At 38.2% G+C, this 18210-nt stretch overlaps 1 protein-coding gene across 1 annotated transcript; it reads left to right on the top strand.

The window, feature by feature from the left end:
- The first annotated feature begins 12654 nt into the window (after nucleotides 1-12654).
- LPA2 (low psii accumulation2) lies at nucleotides 12655-16740 on the top strand. Its single transcript, XM_077379468.1, has 2 exons — nucleotides 12655-13125; nucleotides 16427-16740. Exons 1-2 carry the CDS (start codon nucleotides 12726-12728, stop codon nucleotides 16564-16566), a joined length of 540 nt encoding a protein of 179 aa, XP_077235583.1. The 5' UTR covers nucleotides 12655-12725; the 3' UTR covers nucleotides 16567-16740.
- The last annotated feature ends 1470 nt before the right edge of the window (nucleotides 16741-18210 follow it).

Below are 18210 nucleotides of genomic sequence, written 5' to 3'. Positions count from 1 at the left end.
CTCCAGATGACTCAGTTTTTCAATACATAATGATCAGAAAATTTTAAAATTGAAGGACACAAGAAATGGCCCACTCAAAAAAAAGGCTCATAGGAAACAGTGAACAATGTACAAAAAATTCAGTAGGAGGATCGAGGACACAACACTTGTGATCATGGTGGTAGATGCGTCATGCCAAAAGAGAGAAGAAATTGTACATTCCTAACAACGTAGCAATTCACACTTTTAAGGAACATCCTAAAGGCATAGCAATAGTTCTGTGAAACTATCAGTTACTCCAGAAGCTTCAGCTGTTGGAGAAGGGCGTTTTTAATCTTTAATACTTTAACACTCATGAGGCACAAAAGTCCACAACATGGCAGTTCACACTAACAGGCAGAAATTTAAACATGGAACTACAGTCCACATTGAAGAGAGAACCTGATGTAGATAGGGGTCTTAGAAGACTTGGGCACCCTCCCCTTAACAGATAGCTTTTAGGGCCGAGTTCTACCCGGGTCTCAACAAGATCGAGCTGGGGCGTAGCAACTTCCCTCGAGAACCGAGAAAATCCCTCCGGATGGAGATTTCTTATTTCCAACATTGCTTCTGCATGAATGGGGAGATCTTTGGTGGTTCCACACGAAAGCAAAGATCCCACATCGAAAGAGAGAACCTGATGTGGATGGGGACTTCTAAGGACTTGGGCACCCTCCCCTTTACGGCTAGCTTTAAAGGGCGAGTTCTACCCAGGTCCCAACACGCATAAGGCGCAACAGTTCATAATGGGGCACCCAGTCGTAAAAAGAATAACAGTAGTCTGAATGGGCATCAACCACGCAAAGTAACAACAATCCACGTCTGGCATAATGGCCTAAGAAAGACGCAATAGATCAGCAGTCGATCTGAAGGTCCACAGGCACGCTAACACTTCACAAAAAACTCAGCAGTTTGTATCATGGAACAACAGTTCATCTGGAGGCGCAACAATCCACAAAGAAAGCAAGAGAAGGCCTCAACCAAATCAGAACAACCCACAATTTTGTGTAGAAAAGATCCACATCGCACTCTTCTTAAGAAATGTGTTGCAACTGAAATATAGATTGAGGCTAAATCGTCTCCCGGGGCGAAGATCAACTACCTATGGCTTGAGCAAACTGTCAGAAAACCACCCGAAGTTTGGACGCATGAGGCTCTCTGATGCTTAAGTCATCAACGATAACAAATACGTAAAGCTTAAGAATGGCTTCAGAATTCGTACCATCGAGCCTTAGCTCCCCTTTTGTAGTGTGAGAGACCTGGTGTGTTTTGGAAAGTTGCCTATTGGGACTCTTTCCTGATTAGCTGAGTTTCTTGGAAATCCAGGTTTCCAAGTTTATCCTCTGGCGACTACGATTTGAACAGTAGCTTAGGGGCTTCTAGGGTTTCCACAAGAAGATGAAATTACCCTTTCTCCCCTGGTGTGTTTGGGTCCGTGTTTGCCACTTGTCGGCTCCAATTGCGTTGCTTATTTTTACCCCAACACATGCCCACCCCCTTGTTAGAATGTATTGGATCAGATCCAGAAAGATCTGACCGTTGGATCATGGTAGTGGTAGGTTAGGAAGTTATTTAGTTATCTATTTTGAAATTCAAACACATGTAGTTATAGTTATTTAAGCACATGTTTTCCAAGGTAACTACTTGTGAAGCCCTCTATAAATATATGCAAAGGGCACCCAAATTGTATTGGGTTCTCTCTCCATTTTCATGATCTTATATGGTATCAGAGCCACCGATCTAGCTTCTAATGTTAGGAAATAATCCTAACCATGGATGTGGCCTTAGCAAGATCGACGGCCGAGATCATATTTGTTGGTTAGTTATGGTTATATGAAAAGACATAATCATTTAGAGAAGAGATGTAAATGTATTTAGAGAAGGAGTTGCGTCCCTTCCCTTAAACATCTATAAAAGCCTCCGGTCCCTGCTTGTACACAACTAATCTTTTCCATTCTCTGTGAATCCACGTCTAAGAGAAGAGGAAAACAGTCCCCATCACTGTCGGTTGTAGAACAAGGAGATATACCGGAGTGGAACCATTTCAAGAGACAACAAGACAATATCCATGGCTTCCGGTATGTTCTTTTATTATTTCAATTTCAATCCATATGGTTAACTGTGATTTTCTCAAAGTTGGACCGCCAAAGATCCGTTGCCCGTGTTCCTTTTATGATGAACACTTACATGTGGTATCAAAGCATAAAGTATGGGCCCTTTTAAAAAGGGTCTACTGGGCCCTTATTAATTGAAAAACCTGTTGCAGATCCTTGATGGGCCCGCGAAGCCCGACACTATTCATCGTCTTCTTCATTAAAATAGTGAAAATTACATGTGGTATCAGAGCTTACTAAATAGGAATCAACAAGTTGGGCCGTTGCCCATAGGCCCAAATCTGTGTTTGACTCAGTTTGGCCCATTTTTGTGATATTTTTGCCTGATTATAGTGGTTCTGGGGGTTTTGGACCCTTATGAACCCGATTTTGGGGTCCTTTTATGTATTTGAGGCTTATTTTTCATAATTACAGTATAATTTTCAAAACTTTTGACTTTATAAGTTGATTTTAAGTCAAATATTTTGGGGTTTTAGGCTTAGGTAAAACCGGTTTCTAAGCTTACGGACCGTTCTAGACCTATTTTTTAGGTCATTTTTGGTATTTAAGCACTGTATGATATAGTTACAGTGTAAAATCAAGACTTTTGGTTTTGTAAGTTTGATTTTAAGTCAAATATTTTGAGGTTTTGGACTTGGGTTAGACCATTCCTATGGTTTTAGACCATTCTGAACCTGTTTCCAAGGTCTGTTTTGGTGTTCGGAGTCTGGATTTTAAAATTCCAGTGTAATTTTATAACTTTTGGATTTTTTTTAAGTGGGCCTTGAGTTTGATTTTGATTTCAAACTCTTAAAGAATTAACTAAATGCAATGAAGACCCAGTTATGTAAAGTTTTGATGTTGTTTAATTATTAAAACTCAGTCAATGAACACCTTTGGTTTCTAATTCTTAACTTAAGGACCCCTATATGTTGTTTATATGCTTTATGTTTTGCATATAACTTAAGGGTTAAAATGATTAGTTGAAATCATATATGGGACTAAACTTTTAACTTGAATGCACATTACTTCATGACAGATATGCTTAAAACCTAAGCTTATGGTTATAATAAACTGATAGTGTGTATTTTCAAAACCTAAAATATTGAATTATGTTTGATCATGGAACTTGAAAGTTGGTTTTGTATACACAAGTTTATTACATTGTTCATTATTTTTTGTTGAAATTGAACTATATCTTGTTATGATTGGTCACTAAATGAATGAACAAAGAACTGTGATTCCGACTGAGAAACGAAATCGCTTAAGGTTAAGTGGTTAATTTTGAGAACCGTGTCGCATACAATGACACATTTATGGACTATGAACCACTTTCAATTGCGACTATTTGTCCAAGAGCAACACTTAGCCCAACGGATGACTGTTGTTTTGCACAAATAGGCGGTGTGAGAGGGCTAGGCCTGGGTAACCTGGTTTGGGGTTGTGCTTCTGCCCAACGGTGATGTGCGCCTCAAGTAATAGGGTTATCTGGCCCTAATTGGTCTCATGGGAGAGCCAATTGTGTGCTGTGGCACGGTCCAATGGATGGCCCACGGTGACACGCCTGGTATCTCGCCAGAATCACAGTATTGTGATTTTCTGAATTGAAAATCGTTTGTGTGTTGTGGCACGACCCAACGGACAACCCACAATGACACGTCTGATATTTCATCGGGGTCATATTTTTGTGTTTTTTGTGATTCTGGGCAATCTAACTAATTTTCCCTTAAGATAGATTGACTGAGTATTGTATGTGAGAACCAATTGTCTTACGTGGCACGGCCCAACGGACGACCCACGGTGATACACCGGTGTCTCTTCATAATCATGGTATTGTGTTTTCTAAAGTAGAAACCAATTCTGCATTGTGGCACGGCCCAACGGACGGCCCACGATGGCACATATGGTATCTAATTAGAAGCACACTTATATATCATCATGATTTTATACATTTAGTCATTCTTTTCAGTTGGATTGATTATAATCGTGGATTGAGTTAATTAAACTCCATTTGTGGACTGAATAGGTGTTATAAGAAGTGAGCAAGTTTGGAACTGCAATTTTGTGTCTGTGACATTGAAGTTGTTGGTATCTTTTCTAGATACCGATTATGTTGAGTACTTTAGTGGGTTAGAAACCTTAGCAAGTGATGGAATAGATCTGCATAATTCAAGACTACAAAAGGGTAGACTATGCATCATTGAATGACAGGCTCACTAAACCCACATCTAAAAGATGTTTATGAATAGTGGGAGTTCAATGTTAGTATCAATCTAGTAGTAATGATAGACCTCCATTTTTTATGCAATTCGAGATGTTTTTGAGACTCGAAAATGCAAAGGAGTTCTTGAATGTAGTTAGTGAATATTTTAGAAGATCATTTGAAGCACTTGCAAATACCCTTATGATATGTTTTGATAACCTTAAAGTATATTCACCAAAGTTGTAGTTTTGAGCATATTTTGAAAGGCTTTGGATTCAAAACCTTGGTTGTGCTCACTTTATGACACACCTCTTGGTTATTCTAAATGGCAACATTAGAGTCACGAAGATATAGACTAGCCTTAGCATTATCAATTAAAGAGAGTGAACTTGGTATCAAGTGCCATTATCTTGAATAATAAATGACACATAAAGTATGGATCCCTTAAGTTCGATATGGCCTAGAATTAATACCATATCTTTGTATATTATGATTCCTATTTAGTAAGTACTCCGGAAAATATTTGTGCATAGATTAAGGCATTACTATTCACATTTAGAATTCTATGTGAGGTCTTCGTACGAGTCAGGTGCTTAGTAGAGGAGAGTATACCATTATATCGGGAAATAGAATAAAGGTGGTTGTTGAATCCATTGTTACTCGCCACTCTTTTCTGAAATTTTAGTTTTATATGAACTAGAAACCTTATTCTAGAAAAACTTGATTCCTTTGGCTATGAATCAAGGTCTGGAAGTATAATGGATTCTCTCTAGTTTTTCATTTCCCATTTAGTGAGTTTAGTTCTCTTCAGGGCAATCCTTATTGACTTTGATTGCACTTCTCTCGAGGTCAGACTTGGCCCACCTTGCATTAGAATGAGATAATCGGTATTGTTAGAAATAAATGAGATCGCGTGAACAAGAATTTATCCAATTAGTGGCTTAAGCTTTTTAACCACATATCTGAGGATAGTTGGGTAAAAGAAGAATTCTAGATTCAATTGATTTTACCAATTTAAACAATGATACGGGGTACATTGAAGGAAAAATATACAAAGATTAATCGGTTTAGGGTGTCACCAAGAGTACTGATCTACTAAAGGTCATTCACAATGACATCTTGGATCTTTTGACTCTGACGGTTGATGGCAAAAGGTGTTACCCTTTTGGTTAAATTTTCTAGCCATAGTTAAATGTGTCTCTCTAATCAGAAGTAGGAGGCCCTATCTTTGTTTGTGATCTATAAGGTAAGAGTCGAGAATTAACTTGACATAAATTATCAAAACAATAAGGGTCATTTATGCAACTCTCTGTTGCCTAAGATTGTGGGTTAAAACTCTTAAAACACCCATGTATTTTGTGATCCAAGTAAGGTTGTGCCTAATACCCTTTAAGATTTATGGGTCACAAGGAAGCTGAAATTGGAAAACTTGCAACTTTGGGTTGTTTATATGAGGTAAAAGTTTATAACCCACGAATAAAGTGATTAAGCTCTATGATCAGAAGTTGCAATTTCATAGATTATCTTAAAGTATTTAAGGGTTTTAGGTTCTGTTGGTTGACCCATAGTACATATATTGTCGGGATTAAATGTGCCAAGACTTCTAAAGGATGGTGACCTTAGTGGGAGAGTAGTGTCTTTAGTAAAATCACCTTTAAGGATAACCAGATTGTAGTACCGGTACTGGTGATCCAAGAGCAGGTGGTACCAATGCTCTTTGGAACATAAAAAGGCACATATAAGTTAACAACCCACATTATAGATGTTTTGGTGGTGACGACTACCGAACAATCCTTGATATGGTCACATTAAGTGAGAATGTCAACTTTTGCTGATGACTATATGTCTTTCTGAGTGGGTGAGAAATGACTAAGTAATTTCATTTCTTCCAGTCAAGCACTAATGAGCAATCAAGAAACTCAATTGCTCGAAGCCATGAAAAGAGAGTTTCTGTCAATGAAACCTTGTCGAAGACTTAAGAGTCAAGCCATTTGGCTGTATATGGGTCTTTACGACTAGGAGAGACTCTATAGGTGGAATTAAGAGATATAAGGAAAATTTGATTGCAAAGGCTTCACTCGGAAAGAAACAATAAGAATACTTTCTCTCATGTTTTAAGAAATATTCTTTTGGAATGGTCATGAAGTTTGTAACTCGTTGTGATCTAGAGTTACAAAAAATGATTATAAAAGCGACTTTCTTAAAAGGTGACCCATTTGAGGTTATCTATAACCTGAAGGTTTTGAGGCTAAGGAAAGAGGCACATAGTCTGTAGACTTAGAGATTCTACTTAAGGTTTAGGGCAGACTTCTTGACAATAGTACATAAAGTTTCATTTAGTACTCTATGTTAGATTGTAAGGAATTGTCACAGAATAATGGATATATCTTAAAGTCAATGGGTGTAATATTATCTTCCTCATATTATGTGTTGATGTTATACTACTTGCTAGTAGTACTTGGCCATGTTCAGTGATATTCATATAAAAGAATTCAGGTGAAGCATCCTACATGATAGGAGCTTAGGTTCACCTAGTTGGGACTCGAGGATTGCTGACATTGCAGAAAGACTATATTGGTAAAGTCTTAAGTATTGAACATGGATAAATTACTCCATTTGTAGTTTTCCTATAAGTTACGGATGATGTATTCAGTCAGTTCCAAGGTCCCAGGATCGATCTATCATAGGAGCAGATAAAGTGGTTCCCTAATAGTTCCGCAATTGGGGGTCTATTGAATGTTTAAATCTGCACCTATCTGTGTATAACCTATATGGTGGGCAAATTTAGAAAGTACCAATGTTATTTATGTATGGATCATTGGAAATTTGCCAAAAGATTATACATTGTTTGTAAGGGACTAAAGGTTTAATGCTCACATAAAGTAAATGAGATAACCATAGTGTGATTGGTTAATCTAATTCCGACTGTTGTCCAAACACCTAGAGTTCTGCTCTAGTATATTTTGCAGAAAGTCATAAATCGTGGAAGAATGTCAGATTGACACTCAGTTTTTTCCACCTTGGGTACGGAGTTTATTGTGTACTCCAAGGCCTTGTACTATGCCTTGAAGTAGCGGAATTTTGTCTCAAGGTTTTATCCTGTTGATAGTCGACAAGTTACTGAAAATGTATTGTGATAATTCCGCTGCGGTTTTACAATTTCAAGAACGACAAATCAAGTAATGGGGTCAATGTATTGACATATTGTCATGAGGAAGTTCAGAATCAGTGTGTATCTGAAGATTACATAAGCACCACACTTATGTTGGCGGATCCTTTGACTGAGGGCTTGTCACCAAAGCTCTTCAGAGAGCAAATAGCGCATAAGGTTGGTTGACATTTTTTATAGCCTATAATAGTGGGAGTCTGCATTATGGATTGAGATACACTGAAGTGATCACATTTTATTTTATGATTCTGATATATATTATTTTCTACCGCTCCATTTTGTGCACATTATGTAAATGGATTGTTAGTAAGAGGTAGAATGTCTGTAGACTGTTTTGGACCATGTTTACATCTTATGCATGTATGCGTTTACATTCATGTTGGTAAGTATTACTAATGATATAATCGTGGGATAGGCTATTGGGTAGAGTTGGTGACCCAATGGTTACATGGTTTATTGTTAGTAGTTTTTGCTGAACGGAATGTTATGTTTGTTACTTACCAACCTTAAGTGATGATCATTATGTATGGCACAAAGATTCTTGCTGGCCAAATGGGAGAATGTTATGAAATAATCCTAACCATGGTTGTGGCCTTAGCAAGATCGACGGCCGAGATCATATTTGTTGGTTAGTTATGGTTATGTGAAAAGACATAACCATTTAGAGAAGAGATGTAAATGTATTGAAAGGTTGTTTGAGGGATGAGCCAGCGTGATGAGGAGTTGCGTCCCTTCCCTTAAATATCTATAAAAGCCTCCGGTCCCTGCTTGTACACAACTAATCTTTTCCATTCTCTGTGAATCCACGTCTAAGAGAAGAGGAAAATAGTCCCCATCACTGTCGGTTGTGGAACAAGGAGATATACCGGAGTAGAACCATTTCAAGAGACAACAAGACAATATACATGGCTTCCGGTATGTTCTTTTACTATTTCAATTTCAATCCATATGGTTAACTGTGATTTTCTCAAAGTTGGACCGCCAAAGATCCGTTGCCCGTGTTCCTTTTATGATGAACACTTACATCTGAAACTTTGATTTCCCGTGGAGGGGATCTAGCCATCCCCATCCGCTCGGCTTCCATTTTTTTTCTTCCACTTCATTTGCCATGTTTACTTTATGGTCTCATCACCCAGCCATATAAAAAAAGGCCTTTCTGGACTTCTGTCAAGACAAAATAACGTCGTCCCCGTTGCTACAACTCGTCCCTCAACCTTCCTAATTCCCACATCTCAAGCCCAAGCATCCAACGCGGCAACTGCCATTCTCGCCATCATCGGCCATTGCCCTTGTTGGTGTTGCTTCCCATTGGCCAGAAAAAGGAAATCAGTACAAAAATAAAAAAAGCAAGAGTCAAACAAACAAGGAGATAAGGAAGGAAGGAAAGGTGTTGCAATTAACATCTCATTTTCATTCCCCCACCACCTCCTTATGTCTTCTTTAACAATATACCTTATATTGGTTTTTACACCCGCTTCTTGTCTTCCAAACATCCACTAATTTTATCTCCCCAAATTTTATATGCACGCTCCCTTGAAGCAAAAAAAAATCTTACAGTGTCAGATTTGTCGTCATTGTGTTCAAACTCTAGTTGCCGCTCTCATATTGACTTCTTTTGTTTCCTTAATTTCTCTCTTCTTTTCCAAAGCCATATTTCTCTAAATTCCATTTTATTTGTCCTATTTCGGTTGAGATACCTAATTTTAGGTGCGTGCCCCAAATAGTTTCTCTTCTCAGTTGATGTGCCTTGGTCTCGAGGTGTGTGCCTGAGAGATTTATGCAAAATTCTATATGGATCGGTATTCAAAACCGACGGCCCATTGAAGGCCCACATATGCCTAATATGGCTAGGTCCATAGTGACCTCTTCCCATAAGGATCCGTATCCAAAACGACCCATGAAGACTCGCCCATGGAGGCTCGAGTTCCAACAAGCCCATTGAGGCTCTTTGCTAATTATCTTGCAAGCGACATTTTCTTTGGCAACCGACATCATTGATCACATTCAGTGGACATTCGACAAAGGCTTCAGCCACTAACATCAGAAGACTTTCATTATCGGCAGTGCGCATCAATTGGTGGATTTTAATTTTAAGGGATATTTTATTGTAATCAAACGGATGTCGATTTTCAATCCACATACGTTTGAGGGGACATGTTAGAATGTATTGGATCAGATTTTTCTAGATCTGACCGTTGGATCATGGTAGTGGTATGTTAGGAAGTTATTTAGTTATCTATTTTGAACTTCAAATACATGTAGTTATAGTTAGTTAAGCACATGTTTTCCAAGCTAATTACTTGTAAAGCCCTCTGGAAATATATGCAAAGGGCACTCAAATTGTATTGGGTTTTCTCTCCATTTTCATGATCTTATACAACCCAACCTCCCCCCCCCCCCCCCCACCTCCCCCCCATAAAAAAATCAAAAAAATTCCTTGGGTCGGTTCGGGCCAAGGAAGTAATGGTGCACCTCACCTTACGCAAGACGGCTTGGTGGTATCTAGCCCTGTATGGCTATCTTCCAGGTCGGCCATGGTAGGTCAGTTGACTCAAGCCAGCCTTAGGACCGTTCACATCGGTCCGAGTAGGTCGGACTTTGAAGGTCAGCCATGGAACCGTTTATATGTTGGGGTAAAAATGTCTTAGAAAGGAAACCTCTGGTAAAAACACAAATCTGCTTACCAAGAAAACACAAATCAGCCGTTTTTATCAGTGGGCTGAGTTCTTATAAAAAAAAACTATAGCTAGAAATATAGAAAAGAGGAAAATAGAAAAGGCGTCTAAGAAAAGCTCTAATTAGATCATATTAATGAAAGAAAAATATGGAAAAGAGGAAAAAAATAAAGAGAACAAAATTGAAGAGAGAGTTTCTCACCGGAGAGGAAAGAGAGGAAGCACTATCTTCTTCTCTAAGAACGGACGACACTTTCTTCTTCTACCCCTCACTGAAAACTAACTCTAAAGAGGAAAGGAATTAAGAGAGAGAGAGAGAGAGAGAGAGGTCTTCTTCTTTTTCGGTCTGAGAGCGAGAGCGGAAGAAGAGGTAGAATGGGAAAGGAAAAGGGCAGAGAGAAAAGGTGGAAAGCAAGGCTTTCATGCGGGCGAGGTTGAGTTTTTTTTTTTTACATATTAGACATTAATTTTTACAGGTGTTCTAAAAAAGATCGCCAGTATATATAATTACCGATGGCGGCCAGGACCACCGGTGAAAATGTTCTTGGGAATTTATGAGCGTCGGTGAATATAATAAATTAGTGGCGCTCATGACCGCTGATAATTACTTTCCTGGAAATTTCAGTCACCTTTGCCTTTTGACGATTGAATTTCCTATATATTGGCGATCTTATAAAAACCGCCGGTACATATCATCATTTAAGATTGGTTTTGAAGACCGCCGGCGGATTCATTTTTTTTGTAGTGCATGTAAAATCCCAGTGTACATCTTTGTGGTTTGTGTTATTTCCAGTATTCAAATTAAAAATGCAGATGCGGCGCGGAACACGGTTATAGAAAAATTCTTGTCGACTCGGCACAAATACAACTAAGAATGTTGTTGACATGGCTGAGTACTCAATTGACGCAGTCATAACTCAAGAGAATCAAATGAGCTTTTATTGACTGTGTAGGGTAAAACGCGGGTGCGGCAGAAGTAAAAGGGAATCGACTCAGTGGAGTTTTAAAACTAGCTATGGTTACTTATACTTTTTTTGTTTGTTTGTGCACGATCAAATCGGATTTTGCCTAACAAATTTTCGATTTTAAAAGTCTGCTGGTAATTTTTCTAAGGGAGATGGAATTAATCTGTCGCTAAAAATCTTTTCTTGCCATTGATTTAAGGGGACTATCTATGAATCCGTTGCTAAAAGGGGTTTTTCTTGTAGACGAATGCAACAATGTTTGTTTGAGGTTTCATATGAAGGAAGCCATTTCAAATTTCCAAAGGTTTTGCCTATGGTACAGATAATAAATTAATGCCTTCCAAAGAAAACAAACATACAACTGTTGATGACACAAGAGAAAGCACGAGGAAACTCAAAATCTACAAGGAGAATTCAAGACAGGGTGTTGATGTTGTTGTGGTTTGTGACAGCGTATTACCTGGATTTCAAGCCTTCTAAAACAAATCTACAAATTATTTTTAACGTTTATTTGGTAGAATGCAACAGTGGGTTGATGACAGTTTTGGGTTTGGTTCTGGTTTCGGTTTCCATTTCCAGTTTGGGTTATGTGGAGGGATGGGGAGTGAGCCGGCTCATAGGATGAGGTTGGAAGTAGGAAAACAAAAATCCTATTTTAAACCAGGATTTTTTTTTCTTTGTTTACCAATTCCATGATATGCTCTTCTGGGTCACACTCACAGCCCTGATAGAAAAGTTTGGAAAGGAAAATTATTTCTAAATTTTCCTAATTTTTACACAAGAAAAAAGATAATTTGAACCAATCTATTTAATTTTTTTATTCAGAGAGAACTTCGATTTATCATAATGTTCCTCTAAATTAACCGTAATAATATTATTTTCATCAAAATTGTGGAATCCAAAAAGAATTCTCGAGAAAAAATTTTCCATCGGTAATATTTTTATAGGTACTGTGATTTTTTTAATGGTTGGATTTATTAAAAAAATGTAAGGAAAAAATTCCATGAAAAATAGGGAAATGATAAATTCGCCCCTTTTCTTTACATGGAACAGCCAGCTCCAATGTACGTGGCAATCAATCAAGGCCGTTGAATCCTTCCCACGTGAAGTCGATTAGCCCCTCTACAGTCATAGTCTCATAGATAGACTAGAGCTGGGTTGTCCCAAGTAAAAAAAAAAATGGGGGGCGGATATATCACTTCCAAAATTAAATTGGGCAGTGATAAATCGACTCCCTAATATCTTAAATCGACCCCCATCTTTCTCCCTCTCTCTGACTCTCTCTAAGCACTGCCCTCTATGGGAACGATTTAAGATATATGGGGGTTGATTTATCACTTCCCAAAATAAATTTCAGGTCTAATAAGTTAGCAAATCTTCTTGAAAATGGGTAAAATTAGTATTATGAAAAAAAATTGAAAGAAATAAGCTTACCAAACGCTGGAAAATTATTTTTTATGGAAAAACAATTACTGAAAAAACTTTTCCATACATCCAAACAACCCCCAAAAATATTTTCCCCGCCTCCAAAATTCCAAACCCTTATTTCTCCCTTGTTCTCTCGTTCTACTTCTACTAATCTTAAACTCCATTCAGGCTCAAATGGAATATGCATCGGCACTTGCAATCCAATCTCCTTACCTTCAGAAAAAAACCCATCTCCCTCTCTCCCTTCCTGTCCCCACAAAGAGATTTTTTAGGGGTAGGGTTAGGGTTAGAGCAGAAACAGAAGCAGAAGATAAGCTTTCAGAGGAGGCTTCAGTTTCAACTGAAAAACCAATTGGGTTTGGATCGAATGAGAGTGACAAGAAGAAGAAGAAGAGAAAGGGAGAGAGAGCTTCTGTAATTCGTCGCTCCCCTATTGAAAAACCCACTGTTTTGTTACCTCAGGGAGGAGATTCTCGGTCTGAGAAGGAGAATGTCAATGAGAATGCCTTTCTACTCACATGGTTGGGTCTTGGTTTTCTAATATTCGTTGAGGGTATTGCTCTTTCTGCTTCAGGTAATGTTACCACTACTGAAATGATGTTTTATCTCTCTCTTTCTCGCTTTTATGGTTTGATTTGAGAAACAAACTGTAGAGAACTGATTGGCAAAATACAGTTTATTGGCGTAAAAAAAGAGCAAATTAAAAACAGAAACATAGATAGTGCTTGCTGGTTTTTCCACCATCCAATTCATAACAAATTGAATTAACCCAATTCATAGCAAATTGAATTTAATCCATTCCAGAACTAATTTCTTTCAATGGGTTGTTCGCTAGACGTGTGATAGAATCCTCAGACAGGAAGATAAGCCAATCCCTTGATATCAACATTTTTGTTTGATAGGGGTAGGTCGCTCTTGACCTTGGATAGGAGAGAATGGAAGAAAATGATCCATTTAGACGGCCAACTAGTGTCAGGATTAGACTTAGTCAATTTGAGCCGGGCAGATTCTTTCACCTTCTTCATGAAAATTTTCTAAAGAATTCATTAGCCGACCCCAACTAGTTTGGGACAAAGGCTTAGTTGAGTTGAGTTGACTTGAGATGAGTGGTAGGTCGCTCTTACCGGAGTAGCCCTGCAATCTAAACACTTTGAATCCATGTCCAAGTTAGAGAATTTCCACTATGAGCAATAACTTGAAGGTTACAATGGTTTTCCTTGATCACCCATATCGATCAAATCCAAAACCTTTTTACCTAAGCATCTTCTCTAACTATCCTCTCATGCTTTCCCTTCATTGTATCTTGTTCATACCTTTAGTCTTAGGTTCTGGGGAGATTTTTCTTTGGGTCTTTTTAAATCCTAAAAACTAAGCTCTCAGTCTTTTCGTTTTGATTTTTACCAACAACCTTACAACCAATTGTAGTTACATTAAGTAACTAAAAGAGTCCTAACTGGGAAACAAGATAAAACCCAACAATCTCAACCTTGTTTCACAGCCACGTGAAAATCAACTATATTGTGTACCTTCAAGAACACAGTTCTGCAGCCCTTACAGAAGAGGTCTCCACCGCACTCCATAAGGCGACCCATTAGTCATCAACAACGGTTGATATTGGCCAAGCCCAAGCAATACTTGAACTCAGTCGTTATAACGACGTTAGTCAATATATCCACTATATTACCACCTTTATGTGTCATCTTCAAATGAATACTTCTATATGTCATTTACTTTCTCATCTTGTGACCTCTTACATCAATAGGTTTTATCTTGACATGATACACAAATAGCCTCCTTAATAGGAGGTGTCCACCCTACTTCATTAGATGACCCGTCAATCATCAACAATTATTGATATTGCCCAAGTCCAAGCAATACTTGAACTCAGTTACCATAGGTCCATAACCGCCTTAGTCAATATATCCACTGCATTGCCATATGTATGTGTTTTCTGCATAGGAATATTTTCATCTCTCTTATCTCATGACCTCTTACATCAATAAGTTTTGTCTTGACATGATACGCTTGATTCTTTGCTAAATGTATCGTATTGCCACAATGCAACAAACACCTTACTGCCATAGGCCCATATTGTGAACCAATCCCGTCAGCCAAATAGCCTCCTCAATAGCCTCACTTGCCTCCATCTATACCACCTCTGGCATAGACAAGATAATTGTAGACCGGACCAAAGCTATCCATGAAATAGGCTCGCCGGCTAGTGTGAAAACATAGCCTATAGTAAACCTTTTCTTGCTTAAGTCTCCTGTATAGTCGGCATCTACATACTCTACTAGTTGTGTTGAAGTGCAATGCTCATGAAACATGATGGCAAGATTCTCCATTCCCTTCAGGTATCTGAGAATCTAAGTTACTATATTTGAATGCCCTTTTCTTGTATTGCTCATTAATCTATTGACTACACTAATTGCTTGTGAATAATCTGGCATGCTACATACCATGGCATACATGAGGCTCCCAACTGAGCTGGCATACAACACTCGAGACATGTAGTCTACCTCATCATCTATGGTAGGACATTGATCTATGAAAAACTTAAAACGATTCACCAGAGTGCGGACATGATCATCACTAATTATGTTTAACCTTTCAAACACCTTCTTCGTGTACCTCTTATGCGTCACCCACAACTTTTATCCTTTTCTGTCTATGGATCTCATCACAAGGATTTATTTTGCAACTTTGAAATCAGTCATATCAAACTTAGACTTTAATGAGTTAACGTCATACTCATAGTTTCGAAACTCCCCTGCATCATCTTTGACTCACCCGAGTTACTCCTTTTTACCTTGGTTGTGTTTTGTTCGAGTCTGCATTTTTTTTGTTTTTGCGGTAGGTAAGCTGGGATCGAACCTCGGACTTCAAGGTTGAAACCGTTGAATGCCAAAGCCTTTGCCATTGAGCAAAACGTTCAAGCCATCGAGTCTGCATTTTGCCCTACAAAGTCAAGCAAAACTCCTTTGACTCTCCCTAGTACTCAACCGTGCCAACAAAGTATTCAGTCGCGTTAATCGATTACTCGGTCGTGTCAACCGAGTACTTGGCTGTGTCAAACCGACTAGGATTTGCCTTTTCCGTGAGCTCCAATATACCTAACTGTGGGTTGCAGCTTTAAGGTATGATATTTATTTTTATTTTATTTTTTTATTAGTGCTTTAAGGTACCGGAGTTGATGAACTTCATAACTTGGCCAAAAATGCAGCAAAGAACACTTATGTTTGATCATGAATTTGATGACCTCACAAATCAATCTTAAACACATTTTGCACTCAGTCTTTATAATTTTATTTGCCACACAAATTTTGTAATTACTTATGAAGTTCATTAGCACTGTTAGTAACAATGGGCTGGAAAGAGCTGAACTTCGCGTGACAAGGATATCCTTCACAGTTTTGTTTGTTTGTTTGTTGTTGTTTTTTACTGCTTGGTTGCTGTTTGGTGTTGTCTTAGTATATTTTGTTTTGTGGGTTAGGTCGACCCCTTCTTTATTCTTGCATGCTTTGCTTTTTAATGAAGTTCTTGCTATCAATCAAAGAAGGGAAATGATATTTCAACCCCTTTTCTCAGCATTTCCACCCCCTTTTGTTTAACTTTGAAAATAACAAAAAAGACAAACAAGAACTGAAAATGCAGCCATTTTTATGAAAAATACAAACAAGAGGGGATGAAAATGCTGGAAAAGGGGATGAAGGGGGTGGAAATATCATTTCCCAACCAAAATATATGCACTTGATTTGGCTGCATGTCTGTGGATATCATTAAGAAAGCTAGAAAGTTTGGACAATGATTGTAGGAACTGCCAGCGTTATTCTGTAATTGTTTCCAGACAACCCTCCGCTCTTCAATTTATGCAGGATTCTTGCCAGAGGAATGGGATAAATTCTTGGTGAAGTATCTGTATCCTTCCTTCACCCCAACTGTCTTCTTGTTCGTGGGAGGAACCGTCGTGTATGGGGTGCTGAAGTACCTTCAGGGTGAGCAAACAAAAAGTTAAAGATGGATAGGTCCGCCATTTATATCACGATGGGCAAAATATTGAGTTGTAAGTTGTAATTAGCCACAGAGATATTGGTTCGAGTCTGCTTTAACCGAATGTCTTCTGCTGAAAAACAGAATATGTATGACATTTAAATCTTATATGAAATGAGAAAATGCCTTTTTTGCCAAAGCCATCAGTGGAGCAATACCCATCTCACCTTGATCACATGAATGCACAACCATGCCTGGAACTTTTTTATCTTTAATCCAAAGCATTACAAGGAATAGTCTTGTCTGTTTGCAGTGGTTTTAGTAGCTTTGTCTAGAAATAAGGTGTTTGTAATGTTATTTTTCCAAGCAGTAGACTAAGTTCCACCTGAGTACTTTTAAATTCTGGATAGCAGCTGAAAGCTAACTGTTGGGCGTGAATCAGTTTTAAGAGTTATGTTTTGATGTGTTGAGCTTGTATCTTTAGAGTTTGAGCCTCTGCCGCTTGCCGTATGGTCTTTTTTCTAGGTGGGCTTGTTGGGACTGAGCAAACATGAGGTTCAAAATCGACTGTATGTTTCTTCATAGTTTGGGGATCCTCTATCTGGGGTACTCCCAACGTTTAGACCATATTACAAAGCACTGTGTTCCAACCCTTAAACTGCAAAATTTTATCATTTCCCTTAAATGTTCGAAGGGTTTGGTGTGGAACACTCTGAATCATGGTGTGAGATAGTTGCAGGTTTTTTATCATGACTATATCTGGGGATTACCAAAACTTTGGTTTAGTGGTCATCTTAGTGGACTAGTATTGGATTGATTAGTGACTAGCGAGAGACAGAGAAGGGGTTGTTCATAGTAATTTTGCACGTAAATCCGAATTGTGATTTGGGTGTAACTTGGGCCTTTTTAGATTTCAGTTTACATTAATCAAAAATAATTTTTTTTTCCATAATTAGGAATATATCCAAATTAATAAGACAAAATCTGTTAAAAAGTGGGTCCATTCTCTCATGCAAAAGTCAGCCCCGAAATTGCTTTCCACGAAATTGCCTAGCAACTCCCTAATAAATTTTATTGATATCATTATAAATTAAGGGAGATGATAAATTCGCACCCCTAAAAATGAAAAAGTGTTAAAAGTCTGCCACATATCCTCCTTACAGGATGCAAATTATCCTGCAGGGGGTGCAAATTTATTATTGACCTAAATTAAAGGTCCTGTAAATAAAACTTGAACTGCTGTTGTTCTAAGTCACCTTTTTTAAGCTTCTTCACTTTCGCCCTTGCTTGTCTGACTGTCATCCTTGGGTAGGAAGTGAAGTGATTGGGGGCTAAAGCAAAGTGAAGCTAGGGTAGAAATGAAGGTGGATTTGACCAAATGAGTGTTTGATGCTCATCTCTCTAAAGAAAAGTGAAGTAGGTGTTATTATCGAAATAAGGTCTTCGAAGGTGATGCTAATATAAAAATGGGAAAATGATATCAACACTCTAACGTTTCGCTTAGTATTTAAAGGGTTGTCAGAGGGATATTCCAGTTCTCAAAAAGCTCTATCAAGCTGTGTAAATACTAAAAGACAACATACTTCGCCCATATTATTATAACAGTGGAGTGCTGAAATCATTTCCCTTAAAATTATGTTTCAAAAAGTATGTCATTATCGAGACAGGG

This window comes from Tasmannia lanceolata, unplaced genomic scaffold (genome assembly GCF_043159265.1).
Source record: "Tasmannia lanceolata isolate RefF3 unplaced genomic scaffold, GAP_Taslan_0.1 ptg000002l, whole genome shotgun sequence".
Lineage (NCBI taxonomy): Eukaryota > Viridiplantae > Streptophyta > Magnoliopsida > Canellales > Winteraceae > Tasmannia > Tasmannia lanceolata.
This window is presented reverse-complemented; position numbering and strand designations above follow the sequence as displayed.

Excerpts from the sequence above, each read along its gene's own strand:
- LPA2 (XM_077379468.1), top strand. The coding sequence starts at position 12,726 with ATGGAATATGCATCGGCACTTGCAATCCAATCTCCTTACCTTCAGAAA. Across the intron at positions 13,126-16,426 it reads TATTGCTCTTTCTGCTTCAG|GATTCTTGCCAGAGGAATGG; the intron begins GTAATGTTACCA and ends CAATTTATGCAG.